This window comes from Oncorhynchus mykiss, chromosome 1 (assembly GCF_013265735.2).
Source record: "Oncorhynchus mykiss isolate Arlee chromosome 1, USDA_OmykA_1.1, whole genome shotgun sequence".
Taxonomy (NCBI): domain Eukaryota; kingdom Metazoa; phylum Chordata; class Actinopteri; order Salmoniformes; family Salmonidae; genus Oncorhynchus; species Oncorhynchus mykiss.
The window spans coordinates 81,132,540-81,153,976 of record NC_048565.1 but is presented as its reverse complement, the minus strand read 5'-3'; the positions used below and the strand labels follow the sequence as shown (position 1 = coordinate 81,153,976).

The following is a 21,437-nucleotide window of genomic DNA, read 5'->3' as shown; positions in this document are numbered from 1 at the left end:
TATAGAGCAGATAGAGGTTATAGAAGACTGTAGAAGACTATAGAACAGATAGAGGTTATAGAAGACTATAGAAGACTACAGAGAAGAGAGAGGTTATAGAAGACTATAGAACAGGTAGAGGTTATAGAAGACTATAGAAGACTATAGTTCAGATAAAGGCTATAGAAAACTATAAGACAGATGAAGGTTATAGAAGACTATAGAACAGATAGAGGTTATAGAAGACTATAGAAGACTATAGAGCAGATAGAGGTTATAGAAGACTATAGAGCAGATAGAGGTTATAGAAGACTATAGAAACTATAGAACAGATAGAGGTTATAGAAGACTATAGAAGACTATAGAGCAGATAGAGGTTATAGAAGACTATAGAGCAGATAGAGGTTATAGAAGACTGTAGAAGACTATAGAGCAGATAGAGGTTATATAAGACTGTAGAATACTATAGAACAGATAGAGGTTATAGAAGACTATAGAAGACTACAGAGAAGAGAGAGGTTATAGAAGACTATAGAACAGGTAGAGGTTATAGAATACTATAGAAGACTATAGTTCAGATAAAGGCTATAGAAAACTATAAGACAGATGAAGCTTATAGAAGACTATAGAGCAGATAGAGGTTATAGAAGACTATAGAAGACTATAGAGCAGATAGAGGTTATAGAAGACTATAGAGCAGATAGAGGTTATAGAAGACTATAGAAGACTATAGAGCAGATAGAGGTTATAGAAGACTATAGAGCAGATAGAGGTTATAGAAGACTGTAGAAGACTATAGAACAGATAGAGGTTATAGAAGACTATAGAAGACTACAGAGAAGAGAGAGGTTATAGAAGACTATAGAAGACTATAGAACAGATAGAGGTTATAGAAGACTATAGAAGACTATAGAGCAGATAGAGGTTATAGAAGACTATAGAGCAGATAGAGGTTATAGAAGACTATAGAACAGATAGAGGTTATAGAAGACTATAGAAGACTATAGAGCAGATAGAGGTTATAGAAGACTATAGAGCAGATAGAGGTTATAGAAGGCTATAGAAGACTATAGAACAGATAGAGGTTACAGAAGACTATAGAAGACTATAGAGCAGATAGAGGTTATAGAAGACTATAGAGCAGATAGAGGTTATAGAAGACTATAGAACAGATAGAGGTTATAGAATACTATAGAAGACTATAGAGCAGATAGAGGTTATAGAAGACTATAGAGCAGATAGAGGTTATAGAAGACTATAGAAGACTATAGAGCATATAGAGGTTATAGAAGACTATAGAAGACTGTAGAGCAGATAGAGGTTATAGAAGACTATAGAGCAGATAGAGGTTATAGAAGACTATAGAGCAGATAGAGGTTATAGAAGACTATAGAACAGATAGAGGTTATAGAAGACTATAGTTCAGATAAAGGCTATAGAAGACTACAGAACAGATCGAGGTTATAGAAGACTATAGAACAGATAGAGGTTATAGAAGACTATAGAACAGATAGAGGTTATAGAAGACTATAGAGCAGATAGAGGTTATAGAAGACTATAGAACAGATAGAGGTTATAGAAGGCTGTAGAAGACTATAGAGCAGATAGAGGTTATAGAAGGCTGTAGAAGACTATAGAACAGGTAGAGGTTATAGAAGACTATAGAAGACTATAGAACAGGTAAGGGTATAGAAGACTGTAGAAGACTATAGAACAGATAGAGGTTATAGAAGACTATAGAAGACTACAGAGAAGAGAGAGGTTATAGAAGACTATAGAACAGATAGAGGTTATAGAAGGCTGTAGAAGACTATAGAGCAGATAGAGGTTATAGAAGGCTGTAGAAGACTATAGAATAGGTAGAGGTTATAGAAGACTATATACGACTATAGAGCAGATAGAGGTTATAGAAGACTATAGAAGACTATAGAGCAGATAGAGGTTATAGAAGACTATAGAGCAGATAGAGGTTATAGAAGGCTATAGAAGACTATAGAGCAGATAGAGGTTATAGAAGACTATAGAAGACTATAGAGCAGATAGAGGTTATAGAAGACTATAGAACAGGTAGAGGTTATAGAAGATTGTAAAAGACTATAGAACAGGTAGAGGTTATAGAAGACTGTAGAAGACTATAGAGCAGATGAAGGTTATAGAAGGCTGTAGAAGACTATAGAGCAGATAGAGGTTATAGAAGACTATAGAGCAGATAGAGGTTATAGAATGCTGTAGAAGACTATAGAGCAGATAGAGGTTATAGAAGGCTGTAGAAGACTATAGAGCAGATAGAGGTTATAGAAGACTGTAGAAGACTATAGAGCAGATAGAGGTTATAGAAGACTGTAGAAGACTATAGAGCAGATAGAGGTTATAGAAGACTGTAGAAGACTATAGAGCAGATAGAGGTTATAGAAGACTATAGAAGACTATAGAGCAGATAGAGGTTATAGAAGACTATAGAGCAGATAGAGGTTATAGAAGGCTGTAGAAGACTATAGAGCAGATAGAGGTTATAGAAGACTATATAAGACTATAGAGCAGATAGAGGTTATAGAAGACTATAGAAGACTATAGAGTAGATAGAGGTTATAGAAGACTATAGAGCAGATAGAGGTTATAGAAGGCTGTAGAAGACTATAGAGCAGATAGAGGTTATATAAGACTGTAGAAGACTATAGAGCAGATAGAGGTTATAGAAGACTATAGAAGACTATAGAGCAGATATAGGTTATAGAAGACTGTACAAGACTATAGAGCAGATAGAGGTTATAGAAGACTATAGAAGACTATAGAGCAGATGGAGGTTATAGAAGACTATAGAGCAGATAGAGGTTATAGAAGACTGTAGAAGACTATAGAGCAGATAGAGGTTATAGAAGACTGTAGAAGACTATAGAGCAGATAGAGGTTATAGAAGACTGTAGAAGACTATAGAGCAGATAGAGCTTATAGAAGACTATAGAGCAGATAGAGGTTATAGAAGACTATAGAACAGATAGAGGACTATAGAAGACTGTAGAAGACTATAGAGCAGATAGAGGTTATAGAAGACTGTAGAAGACTATAGAACAGATAGAGGTTATAGAAGACTGTAGAAGACTATAGAGCAGATAGAGCTTATAGAAGACTATAGAGCAGATAGAGGTTATAGAAGACTATAGAACAGATAAAGGACTATAGAAGACTGTAGAAGACTATAGAGCAGATAGAGGTTATAGAAGACTATAGAGGATATATGTAACTCATCTGTGATTGTTAATCTGATTGTTTCCCTCTGACTCGTAGGACTGTAATGGTCTGCCTGGCATTAATGTAGTACAGTATTTGATGCTATTGTGAAGGTCAGGACTCAGGTCAGGATATTTATTTGACCTCAGCACCTAACAGAAACTGTTGAGGACATGAAGACTTGCAGTAAAGCAAATCTGGGAATCAGAAACCAAAGTCAGGGAAGAAGAAAATGAAAAATATACAATGTTAAATTCATTTCCCTCAGTCCTTTCTGTTAGAGCCAAGCTCTCTCTGCGTGTGTGTGTGTGTGTGTGTGTGTGTGTGTGTGTGTGTGTGTGTGTGTGTGTGTGTGTGTGTGTGTGTGTGTGTGTGTGTGTGTGTGTGTGTGTGTGTGTGTGTGTGTGTGTTGTACAGTACGTGGGGGTTAGCTGTCCATTCTCAAACGCTGACATTGTGAAACATGTGAAGTGGGTGAGATTGCAAATGTGAGGAATTTGCCCGCAAGTGTGGCTCTAGCCACAACACCATGAGCACACACACACACACACACACACACACACACACACACACACACACACACACACACACACACACACACACACACACACACACACACACACACACACACACACACACACACACACACACACACACACACACAGAGGGAAAAGAGCATGCTTTTCCCACCAGCTAGTTCCATTGAACAGAGACTGTTTTCTGCCGTTTTGGTGAGAATAATCACTGTGACTGCTGCCCTTTCATGGTGACGTGATACTTTCGCATCATCCGTTTGATCTGGGGAAGTCGCCTGATATTACTTGAAGCATTCTATCATTGACGTTAGTTATCTGTATGTCTATTTTGTTGTTGTGACTGTAACCATAGCTACAGTATAGCGGAACCTTCAATGCAATTGGAGAATGGATGAAGAGCCATGCAAATTATTGCTGCACGTCCAAACCCAAAGCAACTGTAAGAGGTGTGTGACTGGCTGCAGGGAAGTCAGGCGCAGGAGAACAGAACTGGGTAACAACCGGAGCAGTTTAATGAGGCAACACAAACCCGTCGCAAACCAGTCTGAAGTGCACATACACTTTACAACAAACAATTACACACACAGACATGGGGGGGAACAGAGGGTTAAATGCACGTCAAGTAATGAGGGAATGTAAACCAGGTGTGCGGGAAAACAAGACAAAACAAATGGAAAAATGAAAGGTGGATCGGCGATGGCTAGAAGACCGGTGATGTCGATCACCGAACGCCGCCCGAACAAGGAGAGGAACCGACTTTGGCAGAAGTCGTGACAGCAACAAGCAACAAGCAACTCCTAACCCCTAAGCCCTATCCCCTAAGGCCTATCCCCTAAGCCTTATCCCCTAGCCCCTATGGCCTATGCACTTGCATAGATCAAAGAGGATTAGGTAGTTATACTATGTCATCATCCCAAATTACATCCTATCCCCTACATAGTGCACTGCTTTTGACCAGGGCCCATAGGGCTTTGGACAAAAGTAGTGCACTATAATCGTTATTGAAATTGCTATCCAACCCTCTCAGATCTCAAAAAGTTCAAGAATTGTGGGTAGGGACTAGAGGTCGATTTGAGAACAAAGTGGTCACCTCGCCACTTGGTGGGATGGGGCTGGAGAAATGCAATCCCAGGTTGCCCTTTAATATCAGAAGATGAAGGCAGACGTTTTAAGTGCCCCCAACCGGTTGTGTTTTTTCATTTGTTTATTTGCGTTGTTTGTAACTTATTTTTTTCAACTTATTTTGTACATAATGTTGCCAACCATCTCTTATGACCGAAAATAACTCCTGGAAATCAGGACTGCGATTATTCACCACGGACTGGCAGAATCTTTTTTGTTGCATTAACGAGTCTTAGTCTGACTGCTTTGCTCGGGAACAGGCCCAGATCCCCGTGACTTGCGTAAAGAGAAGGCAGAGAAAAAGGGGCCAGAGGGTGGGCTGCCTTCTGAGAATTAATAGGAGATCGAATAAACCCCCACTGCCTTCCATTCTGCTAGCAAACGTGCAATCTTTGGAGAATAAAATTGATGACCTACGCGGACGATTAAACTACCAACACAACATTAAAATCTGTAATATTTTATGCTTCACGGACTCGAGGCTGAACGACGACATTATCAACATACAGCTGGCTGGTTATACGCTGTACCGGCAGAATAGAATGATGTATGCAATGTTTTATTTCAGCTCATGAAATGTGACCAACACTTTACATGTTGCATTTATATTTTTGTTGAGAATAGTTAAACTATTTCTTGGAATGTATTCCTGTTGAGATGAATAATTTACAAGTGACAGAGCTCTGGGCCCATATTCACAAAGTGTCTCAGAGTACTGTAGGATTGCCAATCTAGGATCAGGTCCCCCTTGTCCAATTAATCTTAATCATTGTGATCTAAAATGCAAACTGATCCTAGATCAGCACTTGCACTTTGAAGCACTCTTTATTTTACTCTATTTTAATCAGGCAAGTTGGGAACAGCCTAGAAACTGTAAGCAGCGACAATTGTGTCCCAAATAGCACCCACTCCCTATATAGTGCACTACTTTTGACCAGAGCCCACTGACTCAATTTACATGCTCTCCCTTCCAAACCCTGACTACAGAGGTTGAGGTGGCGTAGCGTCAAAACCATATTCTGAGTGTGTTGTAATAATGATTAAGAACACATTGCGTATTTCGTCACAACATACAAGATCGTCTATCAACCCCTGAATGAAATAAATATTAAAAAGAAACCTTGAATCTTTTTTTTGAGTGCGGACCAGCTACACAATTTTGGAATTCTATCACAAACACATTCGCACATACACACACATACACAGATCTCACGAGCGCACACACACACCCAAATAAATGCAGACACAGAAACATGCACACACACACCCAAATAAATGCAGACACAGAAACATGCACACACACAAACACACACGCACACACACGAACACACACATGTTGTCCCACCTGCTTGTGTGGGTAGACGTTGATGTGGCACTTGATACATTCTTGTCCCATGTTGGCCCAGGAGTTGCCACTCATCCACTTCCTCTTACACTTGGGACATTTGTACTCTCCAAAACACCTCTTCTTCCCCTGGTACGGAGTTAGACCCTCGCCTTTAGGCCTTGCCTGGGATTACAAGACAGAGCGGTTTAGATGGTAGTTATCAATAGTTATCAATTGGGCTAAAGTCAGTATACAGAAGGTCCCTGAAACAGAGAACCCAAAAGAGACAACAAAGACTGATGCAAAAAGTGAACTTTACCCATGCTATCCTTTGTCTTTCCTGATTTGTTATTTTGGGTGGTGTGTGCATGTCATACATTATTTTCCTATGCATATTGTAACACTGAATGAATTGAGAAACTGATACTGAGTGAGGAGAAGGCATTTCGGCCCTCTGTTAAACACACACAGAACACACACACTCCGTCAGCAATGAAATAAGGCTCGCGAGAGGCCAATATCCCTGGGAGTGGCTCTTACTCATCATACTGAGTATATACTGCTTGCGTCCCAAATGGCACCCTATTCTCTATATAGTGCACTACCTTTGACCACAGTCCATATGGCTCTGTAGTGCACTATGTAGGGAATAGGGTGCCATTTGGGACACAGACCCATACTGGCAGTGGCTCATCTAGGCCTGGCCACTACAACAGCAACAAGGAGTAAAAGTGACATTTTCTTCCCCTAGTGTGGCATATAAAAGAACGAATGATGCCATAACGGGGATAAATCACCACACGTGCATACGTCCTGCCAAAACTAACCAATTAGGGGGCTTGACTGGTGTTGGCTAAACTCGCAGTGGCTGACAGTTGATGTGTTTGGCTTATGTCACGTTAGAATCTGAACCCCACCCATCAGACACAAATCACCTTGTACTAAAACCTACTGTAGCCTAATAAAATACACACTACTCTCGTAAGAATTCACTTTTTTGTTCAAGTCCAGCACTATCACACCTGATTCAACTAGTCAACTAATCAGGGTGGTGGAGAGGGTGGTGTGTAGGATGGCGGAGAAATGTGTAGGGTGGTGGAGAGGAGTGTAGGGTGGTGGAGAGGTATATAGGGTGGTAGAGAGGTGGAGAGGTGTGTAGGGTGGTGGAGAGGTGGTGAGGTGTGTAGGGTGGTAGAGAGGTGGAGAGGTGTGTAGGGTGTTGGAGAGGTGGAGAGGAGTGTAGGGTGGTGGAGAGGAGTGTAGGGTGGTGGAGAGGAGTGTAGGGTGGTGGAGAGGAGTGTAGGGTGGTGGAGAGGTATATAGGGTGGTAGAGAGGTGGAGAGGTGTGTAGGGTGGTAGAGAGGTGGAGAGGTGTATAGGGTGGTGGAGAGGTGGAGAGGTGTGTAGGGTGGTAGAGAGGTGGAGAGGTGTGTAGGGTGGTAGAGAGGTGGAGAGGTGTATAGGGTGGTAGAGTGGTAGAGAGGTATATAGGGTGGTAGAGAGGTGGAGAGATGTATAGGGTGGTAGAGAGGTGGAGAGGTGTGTAGGGTGGTAGAGAGGTGGAGAGGTATATAGGGTGGTAGAAAGGTGGAGAGGTGTATAGGGTGGTAGAGAGGTGTGTAGGGTGGTGGAGAGCTGTGTAGGGTGGTGGAGAGGTGTGTAGGGTGGTAGAGAGGTGGAGAGGTATATAGGATGGTAGAGAGGGATATAGGGTGGTAGAGAGGTGGAGAGTTGTATAGGGTGGTAGAGAGGTGAAGAGGTATATAGGGTGGTAGAGAGGGATATAGGGTGGTAGAGAGGTGGAGAGGTGTATAGGGTGGTAGAGAGGGATATAGGGTGGTAGAGAGGTGGAGAGGTGTATAGGGTGGTAGAGAGGGATATAGAGTGGTGGAGAGGTGTGTAGGGTGGTAGAGAGGTGTGTAGGGTGGTGGAGAGGTGTGTAGGGTGGTGGAGAGGTGTGTAGGGTAGTAGAGAGGTGTGTAGGGTGGTGGAGAGGTGTGTAGGGTAGTAGAGAGGTGTGTAGGGTGGTGGAGAGGTGGAGAGGTGTATAGGTTGGTGGAGAGGAGTGTAGGGTGGTAGAGAAGTGTGTAGGGTGGTAGAGAGGTGTGTAGGGTGGTTGAGAGGTGTGTAGGGTGGTGGGGAGGTGTGTAGGGTGGTAGAGAGGTGGAGAGGTGTGTAGGGTGGTGGAGAGGTGTGTAGGGTGGTATAGAGGAGTGTAGGTTGGTGGGGAGTTGTGTAGGGTGGTAGAGAGGTGTGTAGGGTGGTAGAGAGGTGTGTAGGAGATACAGAGTATCTGTCTCTGGAGCTCTGTATCTGTATCTGGAGCTCTTTATCTGTATCGGTCTCTGGAGCTCTGTATCTGTCTCTTGAGCTCTGTATCTGTATCTGTCTCTGGAGCTCTGTATCTGTATCGTTCTCTGGAGCGCTTTATCTGTATCTGTCTCTGGAGCTCTGTATCTGTATCTGTCTCTGGAGCTGTGTATCTGTATCTGTCTCTGGAGCTCTGTATCTGTATCTGTCTCTGGAGCTCTGTATCTGTATCTGTCTCTGGAGCTCTGTATCTGTCTCTGGAGCTCTGTATCTGTATCTGGAGCTCTGTATCTGTCTCTGTAGCTCTGTGTCTGTCTCTGTAGCTCTGCATCTGTCTCTGTAGCTCTGTATCTGTCTGTAGCTCTGTATCTGTCTGTAGCTCTGTATCTGTCTCTGTAGCTATGCCTCTGTCTGTAGCTTTGTATCTGTGTACTGTAGCTCTGTCGCTGTGTACTGTAGCTCTGTCTCAGTGTACTGTAGCTCTGTCTCAGTGTACTGTAGCTCTGTCTCTGTAGCTCTGTCTCTGTAGTTCTGTATCTGTCTCTGTAGCTCTGTCTCTGTGTACTGTAGCTCTGTCTCTGTAGCTCTGTCTCTGTCTGTAGCTCTGTATCTGTCTCTGTAGCTCTGTCTCTGTAGCTCTGTATCTGTCCCTATTGCTCTGTCTCTGTAGCTCTGTATGTGTCTCTGTCTTTGTAGCTATGTCTATTTCTCTCTTTCTAGCTCTGTCTCTGTCTCTCTTTGTCGCTCCAGCTTTGTCTCTGTCTGTAGCGCTGTATCTCTAGCTCTGTCTCCATCTTTGTAGCTCTGTCTCTCTAGCTCTGTCTCCATCTTTGTAACTCTGTCTCTCTAGCTCTGTCTCTCTAGCTCTGTCTCCATCTTTGTAGCTCTGTCTCTCTAGCTCTGTCTCTGTATCTCTGTCTCTGTATCTGGGCCAGCAGATGCACATGATACAGTGTTTACAGTAAAGACAGCCTGAGCTGGATTGGTTACGCTCTGACCACATTTCAGATCAACTCAAAACACCAGCAGAGCGGGGGGTGAGGCAGGGACATAGCCTGTGGTACCAGACCAGCTATTATACAGAACTAGGGCTTGGAGTTATTCCTTGTCTGGTCACATGGTCAGAAAACTCTTTGTTCTCCACAGCCAACGAGTGAAGAACCACAACCATATAAAAAGGTGTTTAAAAGTAGGACCAGGATTTTTCCCTGGTCATGTGATAGAACTGGGGACCAGAGTTATTTTCCTCTTCAGGTCACATGGTTAACATAAATTCCTCACACTTCCATACAATGACAAACACACATCTGATTTTTTTATTGTGAACAACTGCCAACATGGAACGAAGTCTGCAGACCTCAGTAAGACTGTCGTTGCATTTACATTTACATTGTAGTCATTTAGCAGATGCTCTTATCCAGAGTGACTTACAGTTAGTGCATTGATCTTAAGATAGCTAAGTGAGACAACCACATATCTCAGTCATAGTAAGTACATTTTCCCTCAATAAAGTAGCTATCAGCAAATGCAGTGCTAGTAGGGGTGAAAAAAAGTATGAGGTGTTAGTTCTTAATTACATTTTTTTGGGCAATGCTGGTGTCAATCAACACAGTGGGAGGACATCGTTAGTGTCTGTCTAAAACACCACGCCTGTCACGGAGGTCTGAGACCACAGATGACCAGAGGTTCAGGCTCTGTCCCAAATGGCACCCTATTCCCTTTTGAGTGCACTACTTTTGACCAGGACCCATGGTGCTCTGGTCAAAAGTAGTGCACAATGTAGGGAATAGGGTGCCATTTCGTACACACCGCCATGCATTCCAGTGGCCACTTGAGAACACAAACACTAGGGGATGAATGTAGTAAAAACATCTTGTGTCAGTTAGATAGGGACCATTTGAGGACCGTGACACTAGAGTCAGTAGAGGACAGTGCTCTGATCCAGTTCTTATGGGTTTTAGCATCAACAACAAACAAGACAGCCGAGAGTGGGGACTTTGTGCATAATAATATGGGGTTTGCAAATTATCAAAAATAACTTAAAGATGTGTGTTTGTCTGTGCAGCAGATAATGTTTGTTTATGTCCCTGCCTCTGACCCCTGTGTGCAAAGATAAGGGTCAGAGTGTTTAGATGGAACAGACTGTGTGTGTGTCTGTCTGTGTGTGTGTGTGTGTGTGTGTGTGTGTCCACAGGGGAGGGAGTTTCACTACCAAACCAGTTGGCCATGCAGTCAGCTACATCCTGAAAACCACACCACAGCGGGCAGGGCTGTGACTCATCACACACACACACACACACACACACACACACACACACACACACACACACACACACACACACACACACACACACACACACACACACACACACACACACACACACACACACACACACGCACACACACACACACACACACACACCCATTACCTTACACAGACAGGTTTTCATACACTCCCGAGACAGACTGGAAAGCTTCGATGCAGTAACAGTTTCCCGTCCTGTACTCCTACTCACAGTTCCTACACAGAACCTTCCGTAGACAGATCACAGGACTAATGAAGAGAAATAAAAACAGTGAGTTCTGACAGAAAAAAGTGGACTAGAGAGAGAAAGCGAGAAGGAGAGAGGGACAGATAGAGACATAAACAGAGGGGTAAAGAAAGAGAAGGAGAGAGAAGGATTGACGTTGAGAAAGTGAGAGAGATGTACAGTGAACTCCAAAAGTATTGGGAGAGTGAGACATTTGTTATTTTTTTGAATATGAGGTTAAATTGCATACTGTCAGCTTTAATTTGAGAGTGTTTACATCCTTATCAGGTGAACAGTTTTGAAATTGCAGCACTTTTTGTACAGTCCCCCTCATTTTAGGGGACCAAAAGATCAAAAGTATTGGGACAAATTCACTTACAGTGGGGCAAAAAAAGTATTTAGTCAGCCACCAATTGTGCAAGTTCTCCCACTTAAAAATATGATAGAGGCCTGTAATTTTCATCATAGGTACACTTCAACTATGACAGACAAAATGAGAAAAAAAATCCAGAAAATCACATTGTAGGATTTTTTATGAATTTATTTGCAAATTATGGTGGAAAATAAGTATTTGGTCAATAACAAAAGTTTATCTCAGTACTTTATTATATACCCTTTGTTGGCAATGACAGAGATCAAACATTTTCTGTAAGTCTTCACAAGGTTTTCACACACTGTTGCTGGTATTTTGGCCCATTCCTCCATGCAGATCTCTTCTAGAGCAGTGATGTTTTGGGGCTGTTGCTAGGCAACATGGACTTTCAACTCCCTCCAAAGATTTTCTATGGGGTTGAGATCTGGAGACTGGCTAGGCCACTCCAGGACCTTGAAATGCTTCTTACGAAGCCACTCCTTCGTTGCCCGGGCGGTGTGTTTGGGATCATTGTCATGCTGAAAGACCCAGCCACGTTTCATCTTCAATGCCCTTGCTGATGGAAGGAGGTTTTCACTCAAAATCTCACGATACATGGCCCCATTCATTCTTTCCTTTACATGGATCAGTTGTCCTGGTCCCTTTGCAGAAAAACATGAAGCATGATGTTTCCACCCCATTCTTCACAGTAGGTATGGTGTTCTTTGGATGCAACTCCTCCAAACACGACAAGTTGAGTTTTTACCAAAAAGTTTTAACCTCATATTCAAAAAAATAACAAATGTCTCACTCTCCCAATACTTTTGGAGTTCACTGTACATCTCTCTCACTCACAAGTGCAGAACACCATAGAAGACCATAGGTGCAGAACACCATAGGTGCAGAACACCATAGAAGACCATAGGTGCAGAATAACGATGAGTGAGAAAGTTACAGATGCACAAATACCATATCCCCAAAAATGCTAAACTCCCCTGCTATTGTAATACTGAGAGGTTAGCATATCTTGGAGGATATGATATAAAGTATTTAGTCAGCCACCAATTGTGCAAGTTCTCCCACTTAAAAATATGATAGAGGCCTGTAATTTTCATCATAGGTACACTTCAACTATGACAGACAAAATGAGAAAAAAAATCCAGAAAATCACATTGTAGGATTTTTTATGAATTTATTTGCAAATTATGGTGGAAAATAAGTATTTGGTCAATAACAAAAGTTTATCTCAGTACTTTATTATATACCCTTTGTTGGCAATGACAGAGATCAAACATTTTCTGTAAGTCTTCACAAGGTTTTCACACACTGTTGCTGGTATTTTGGCCCATTCCTCCATGCAGATCTCTTCTAGAGCAGTGATGTTTTGGGGCTGTTGCTAGGCAACATGGACTTTCAACTCCCTCCAAAGATTTTCTATGGGGTTGAGATCTGGAGACTGGCTAGGCCACTCCAGGACCTTGAAATGCTTCTTACGAAGCCACTCCTTCGTTGCCCGGGCGGTGTGTTTGGGATCATTGTCATGCTGAAAGACCCAGCCACGTTTCATCTTCAATGCCCTTGCTGATGGAAGGAGGTTTTCACTCAAAATCTCACGATACATGGCCCCATTCATTCTTTCCTTTACATGGATCAGTTGTCCTGGTCCCTTTGCAGAAAAACATGAAGCATGATGTTTCCACCCCATTCTTCACAGTAGGTATGGTGTTCTTTGGATGCAACTCCTCCAAACACGACAAGTTGAGTTTTTACCAAAAAGTTTTAACCTCATATTCAAAAAAATAACAAATGTCTCACTCTCCCAATACTTTTGGAGTTCACTGTACATCTCTCTCACTCACAAGTGCAGAACACCATAGAAGACCATAGGTGCAGAACACCATAGGTGCAGAACACCATAGAAGACCATAGGTGCAGAATAACGATGAGTGAGAAAGTTACAGATGCACAAATACCATATCCCCAAAAATGCTAAACTCCCCTGCTATTGTAATACTGAGAGGTTAGCATATCTTGGAGGATATGATATAAAATGCTAACCTCCCCTGTTATTGTAAGGGTGAGAGGTTAGCATGTCTTGGAGGATATGATATTTGTGCGTCTAACTTTCTCACTGTAATTGTAAAACACACTGCTTTCCGTCCAGCTGTGTTCCCCAAAGATCTCTCTCACACACACACACACACACACACACACACACACACACACACACACACACACACACACACACACACACACACACACACACACACACACACACACACACACACACACACACACACACACACACACACACACACGCACACACACACAGATAATAACCCGACAAATACCACGGGCCTACAGTCATCAGAGCCAGCTGGGGAGAGGAGTGACCCACCAATCAAGCCCTCCTGGACTGCTGAGGGGGGAGGGAAGGGGGAGATAAGATGGGAGAGGAGGGGGGAGGAAATAGAAAGCAGATGGCCACCATAGGTGCAGAACACCATAGAACACCGTAGAACACCATAGAACACCATAGGTGCAGAACACCATAGAACACCATAGGTGCAGAACACCATAGAACACCATAGGTGCAGAACACCATAGAACACCGTAGAACACCATAGAACACCATAGGTGCAGAACACCATAGAACACCATAGGTGCAGAACACCATAGGTGCATAACACCATAGAACACCATAGGTGCAGAACACCATAGAACACCATAGGTGCAGAACACCATAGAACACCGTAGAACACCATAGAACACCATAGGTGCAGAACACCATAGAACACCATAGGTGCATAACACCATAGGTGCAGAACACCATAGGTGCAGAACACCATAGGTGCAGAACACCATAGAACACCATAGGTGCATAACACCATAGAACACCATAGGTGCAGAACACCATAGAACACCATAGGTGCAGAACACCATAGAACACCATAGGTGCAGAACACCATAGGTGCAGAACACCATAGGTGCAGAACACCATAGAACACCATAGGTGCATAACACCATAGAATACCATAGGTGCAGAACACCATAGAACACCATAGGTGCAGAACACCATAGGTGCAGAACACCATAGGTGCAGAACACCATAGAACACCATAGGTGCAGAACACCATAGAATACCATAGGTGCAGAACACCATAGAACACCATAGGTGCATAACACCATAGAACACCATAGGTGCAGAACACCATAGAACACCATAGGTGCAGAACACCATAGGTGCAGAACACCATAGGTGCAGAACACCATAGAACACCATAGGTGCATAACACCATAGAATACCATAGGTGCAGAACACCATAGAACACCATAGGTGCAGAACACCATAGGTGCAGAACACCATAGGTGCAGAACACCATAGAACACCATAGGTGCATAACACCATAGAATACCATAGGTGCAGAACACCATAGAACACCATAGGTGCAGAACACCATAGAATACCATAGGTGCAGAACACCATAGAATACCATAGGTGCAGAACACCATAGAACACCATAGGTGCATAACACCATAGAACACCATAGGTGCAGAACACCATAGAACACCATAGGTGCAGAACACCATAGGTGCAGAACACCATAGAACACCATAGGTGCAGAACACCATAGAACACCATAGGTGCAGAACACCATAGAACACCATAGGTGCAGAACACCATAGAACACCATAGGTGCATAACACCATAGAATACCATAGGTGCAGAACACCATAGAACACCATAGGTGCAGAACACCATAGAATACCATAGGTGCAGAACACCATAGAATACCATAGGTGCAGAACACCATAGAACACCATAGGTGCATAACACCATAGAACACCATAGGTGCAGAACACCATAGAACACCATAGGTGCATAACACCATAGGTGCAGAACACCATAGGTGCAGAACACCATAGAACACCATAGGTGCATAACACCATAGAATACCATAGGTGCAGAACACCATAGAACACCATAGGTGCAGAACACCATATAACACCATAGGTGCATAACACCATGGAACACCATAGGTGCATAACACCATAGAACACCATAGGTGCAGAACACCATAGAACACCATAGGTGCATAACACCATAGGTGCAGAACACCATAGAACACCATAGGTGCAGAACACCATATAACACCATATGTGCATAACACCATAGAACACCATAGGTGCATAACACCATAGGTGCATAACACCATAGGTGCATAACACCATAGAACACCATAGGTGCATAACACCATAGGTGCATAACACCATAGGTGCATAACACCATAGAACACCATAGGTGCATAACACCATAGGTGCATAACACCATAGAACACCATAGGTGCATAACACCATAGGTGCATAACACCATAGGTGCAGAACACCATAGAACACCATAGGTGCATAACACCATAGGTGCATAACACCATAGGTGCATAACACCATAGGTGCAGAACACCATAGAACACCATAGGTGCAGAACACCATATAACACCATAGGTGCATAACACCATAGAACACCATAGGTGCATAACACCATAGGTGCATAACACCATAGAATACCATAGGTGCAGAACACCATAGAACACCATAGGTGCAGAACACCATATAACACCATAGGTGCATAACACCATAGAACACCATAGGTGCATAACACCATAGGTGCAGAACACCATAGAACACCATAGGTGCAGAACACCATAGAACACCATAGGTGCATAACACCATAGAACACCATAGGTGCATAACACCATAGAACACCATAGGTGCATAACACCATAGAATACCATAGGTGCAGAACACCATAGAACACCATAGGTGCATAACACCATAGAACACCATAGGTGCAGAACACCATAGAACACCATAGGTGCATAACACCATAGGTGCAGAACACCATAGAACACCATAGGTGCATAACACCATAGAACACCATAGGTGCAGAACACCATAGAATACCATAGGTGCAGAACACCATAGAACACCGTAGGTGCAGAACACCATAGAACACCATAGGTGCAGAACACCATAGGTGCAGGACACCATAGGTGCAGAACACCATAGAACACCATAGGTGCATAACACCATAGAATACCATAGGTGCAGAACACCATAGAACACCATAAGTGCAGAACACCATAGGTGCAGAACACCATAGAATACCACAGGTGCAGAACACCATAGAACACCATAGGTGCAGAACACCATAGAACACCATAAGTGCAGAACACCATAGGTGCAGAACACCATAGAAGACCATAGGTGCAGAACACCATAGGTCCAGAACACGATAGGCGCAGAACACCATAGGTCCGGTACACCATAGGTGCAGAACACCATAGAACACCATAGGTACAGAACACCATAGAACACCATAGGTGCAGAACACCATAAGTGCAGAACACCATAAGTGCAGAACACTATGTAAAACCATAGGTGCATAACACCAAAGAACATCATAGAACACCATAGAACACCATAGGTGCATAACACCATAGAACACCATAGGTGCAGAACACCATATAACACCATAGGTGCATAACACCATAGAACACCATAGGTGCATAACACCATAGAACACCATAGGTGCATAACACCATAGAACACCATAGGTGCATAACACCATAGAATACTTAAGGTGCAGAACACCATAGAACACCGTAGGTGCAGAAAACCATAGAACACCATAGGTGCATAACACCATAGAATACCATAGGTGCAGAACACCATAGAATACCATAGGTGCAGAACACCATAGAACACCATAGGTGCAGAACACCATAGAACACCATAGGTGGAGAACACCATAGAACACCATAGGTGCAGAACACCATAGAACACCATAGGTGCAGAACACCATAGGTGCAGGACACCATAGGTGCAGAACACCATAGAACACCATAGGTGCATAACACCATAGAATACCATAGGTGCAGAACACCATAGAACACCATAGGTGCAGAACACCATAGGTGCAGGACACCATAGGTGCAGAACACCATATAACACCATAGGTGCATAACACCATAGAACACCATAGGTGCAGAACACCATAGAACACCATAGGTGCAGAACACAATAGAACACCATAGGTGCAGAACATCATAGAACACCATAAGTGCAGAACACCATAGGTGCAGAACACCATAGAATACCATAGGTGAAGAACACCATAGAACACCATAGGTACAGAACACCATAGAACACCATAGGTGCAGAACACCATAAGTGCAGAACACTATATAACACCATAGGTGCATAACACCAAAGAACATCATAGAACACCATAGAACACCATAGGTGCAGAACACCATAGAACACCATAGGTGCAGAACACCATATAACACCATAGGTGCAGAACACCATAGAACACCATAGGTGCAGAACACCATAGGTGCAGAACACCATAGAACACCATAGGTGCATAACACCATAGAACACCATAGGTGCAGAACACCATAGAACACCATAGGTGCAGAACACCATAGAACACCATAGGTGCAGAACACCATAGGTGCAGAACACCATAGGTGCAGAACACCATAGAACACCATAGGTGCATAACACCATAGAATACCATAGGTGCAGAACACCATAGAACACCATAGGTGCAGAACACCATAGGTGCAGAACACCATAGAACACCATAGGTGCATAACACCATAGAATACCATAGGTGCAGAACACCATAGAACACCATAGGTGCATAACACCATAGAACACCATAGGTGCAGAACACCATAGAACACCATAGGTGCAGAACACCATAGGTGCAGAACACCATAGGTGCAGAACACCATAGAACACCATAGGTGCATAACACCATAGAATACCATAGGTGCAGAACACCATAGAACACCATAGGTGCAGAACACCATAGGTGCAGAACACCATAGGTGCAGAACACCATAGAACACCATAGGTGCATAACACCATAGAATACCATAGGTGCAGAACACCATAGAATACCATAGGTGCAGAACACCATAGAATACCATAGGTGCAGAACACCATAGAACACCATAGGTGCAGAACACCATAGGTGCAGGACACCATAGGTGCAGAACACCATAGAACACCATAGGTGCATAACACCATAGAATACCATAGGTGCAGAACACCATAGAACACCATAGGTGCAGAACACCATAGGTGCAGGACACCATAGGTGCAGAACACCATATAACACCATAGGTGCATAACACCATAGAACACCATAGGTGCAGAACACCATAGAACACCATAGGTGCAGAACACCATAGAACACCATAGGTGCAGAACATCATAGAACACCATAAGTGCAGAACACCATAGGTGCAGAACACCATAGAATACCATAGGTGAAGAACACCATAGAACACCATAGGTACAGAACACCATAGAACACCATAGGTGCAGAACACCATAAGTGCAGAACACTATATAACACCATAGGTGCATAACACCAAAGAACATCATAGAACACCATAGAACACCATAGGTGCAGAACACCATAGAACACCATAGGTGCAGAACACCATATAACACCATAGGTGCAGAACACCATAGAACACCATAGGTGCAGAACACCATAGGTGCAGAACACCATAGGTGCAGAACACCATAGAACACCATAGGTGCATAACACCATAGAATACCATAGGTGCAGAACACCATAGAACACCATAGGTGCAGAACACCATAGAACACCATAGGTGCAGAACACCATAGGTGCAGAACACCATAGGTGCAGAACACCATAGAACACCATAGGTGCATAACACCATAGAACACCATAGGTGCAGAACACCATAGAACACCATAGGTGCAGTACACCATAGGTGCAGAACACCATAGGTGCAGAACACCATAGAACACCATAGGTGCATAACACCATAGAATACCATAGGTGCAGAACACCATAGAACACCATAGGTGCAGAACACCATAGGTGCAGAACACCATAGGTGCAGAACACCATAGGTGCAGAACACCATAGAACACCATAGGTGCATAACACCATAGAATACCATAGGTGCAGAACACCATAGAACACCATAGGTGCATAACACCATAGAACACCATAGGTGCAGAACACCATAGAACACCATAGGTGCAGAACACCATAGGTGCAGAACACCATAGGTGCAGAACACCATAGAACACCATAGGTGCATAACACCATAGAATACCATAGGTGCAGAACACCATAGAACACCATAGGTGCAGAACACCATAGGTGCAGAACACCATAGGTGCAGAACACCATAGAACACCATAGGTGCATAACACCATAGAATACCATAGGTGCAGAACACCATAGAACACCATAGGTGCAGAACACCATAGAATACCATAGGTGCAGAACACCATAGAATACCATAGGTGCAGAACACCATAGAACACCATAGGTGCATAACACCATAGAACACCATAGGTGCAGAACACCATAGAACACCATAGGTGCAGAACACCATAGGTGCAGAACACCATAGAACACCATAGGTGCAGAACACCATAGAACACCATAGGTGCAGAACACCATAGAACACCATAGGTGCAGAACACCATAGAACACCATAGGTGCATAACACCATAGAATACCATAGGTGCAGAACACCATAGAACACCATAGGTGCAGAACACCATAGAATACCATAGGTGCAGAACACCATAGAATACCATAGGTGCAGAACACCATAGAACACCATAGGTGCATAACACCATAGAACACCATAGGTGCAGAACACCATAGAACACCATAGGTGCATAACACCATAGGTGCAGAACACCATAGGTGCAGAACACCATAGAACACCATAGGTGCATAACACCATAGAATACCATAGGTGCAGAACACCATAGAACACCATAGGTGCAGAACACCATATAACACCATAGGTGCATAACACCATGGAACACCATAGGTGCATAACACCATAGAACACCATAGGTGCAGAACACCATAGAACACCATAGGTGCATAACACCATAGGTGCAGAACACCATAGAACACCATAGGTGCAGAACACCATATAACACCATATGTGCATAACACCATAGAACACCATAGGTGCATAACACCATAGGTGCATAACACCATAGGTGCATAACACCATAGAACACCATAGGTGCATAACACCATAGGTGCATAACACCATAGAACACCATAGGTGCATAACACCATAGGTGCATAACACCATAGAACACCATAGGTGCATAACACCATAGGTGCATAACACCATAGGTGCAGAACACCATAGAACACCATAGGTGCATAACACCATAGGTGCATAACACCATAGGTGCATAACACCATAGGTGCAGAACACCATAGAACACCATAGGTGCATAACACCATAGAATACCATAGGTGCAGAACACCATAGAACACCATAGGTGCAGAACACCATATAACACCATAGGTGCATAACACCATAGAACACCATAGGTGCATAACACCATAGGTGCATAACACCATAGAATACCATAGGTGCAGAACACCATAGAACACCATAGGTGCAGAACACCATATAACACCATAGGTGCATAACACCATAGAACACCATAGGTGCATAACACCATAGGTGCAGAACACCATAGAACACCATAGGTGCAGAACACCATAGAACACCATAGGTGCATAACACCATAGAACACCATAGGTGCATAACACCATAGAACACCATAGGTGCATAACACCATAGAATACCATAGGTGCAGAACACCATAGAACACCATAGGTGCATAACACCATAGAACACCATAGGTGCAGAACACCATAGAACACCATAGGTGCATAACACCATAGGTGCAGAACACCATAGAACACCATAGGTGCATAACACCATAGAACACCATAGGTGCAGAACACCATAGAATACCATAGGTGCAGAACACCATAGAACACCGTAGGTGCAGAACACCATAGAACACCATAGGTGCAGAACACCATAGGTGCAGGACACCATAGGTGCAGAACACCATAGAACACCATAGGTGCATAACACCATAGAATACCATAGGTGCAGAACACCATAGAACACCATAAGTGCAGAACACCATAGGTG

At 43.3% G+C, this 21,437-nt stretch overlaps 1 protein-coding gene across 2 annotated transcripts in view; it reads right to left on the bottom strand.

Moving 5' to 3' along the window:
• Nucleotides 1–21,437, bottom strand: part of zcchc24 (zinc finger, CCHC domain containing 24) — a 91,066-nt gene that overhangs the window by 21,123 nt on the left and 48,506 nt on the right. For both annotated transcript variants that reach the window (XM_036986783.1, XM_036986774.1), the window contains exon 3: nucleotides 6,211–6,375. In XM_036986783.1, the coding sequence (XP_036842678.1) occupies nucleotides 6,211–6,375 (165 nt within the window). The remainder of the gene's footprint in view (nucleotides 1–6,210; nucleotides 6,376–21,437) is intronic.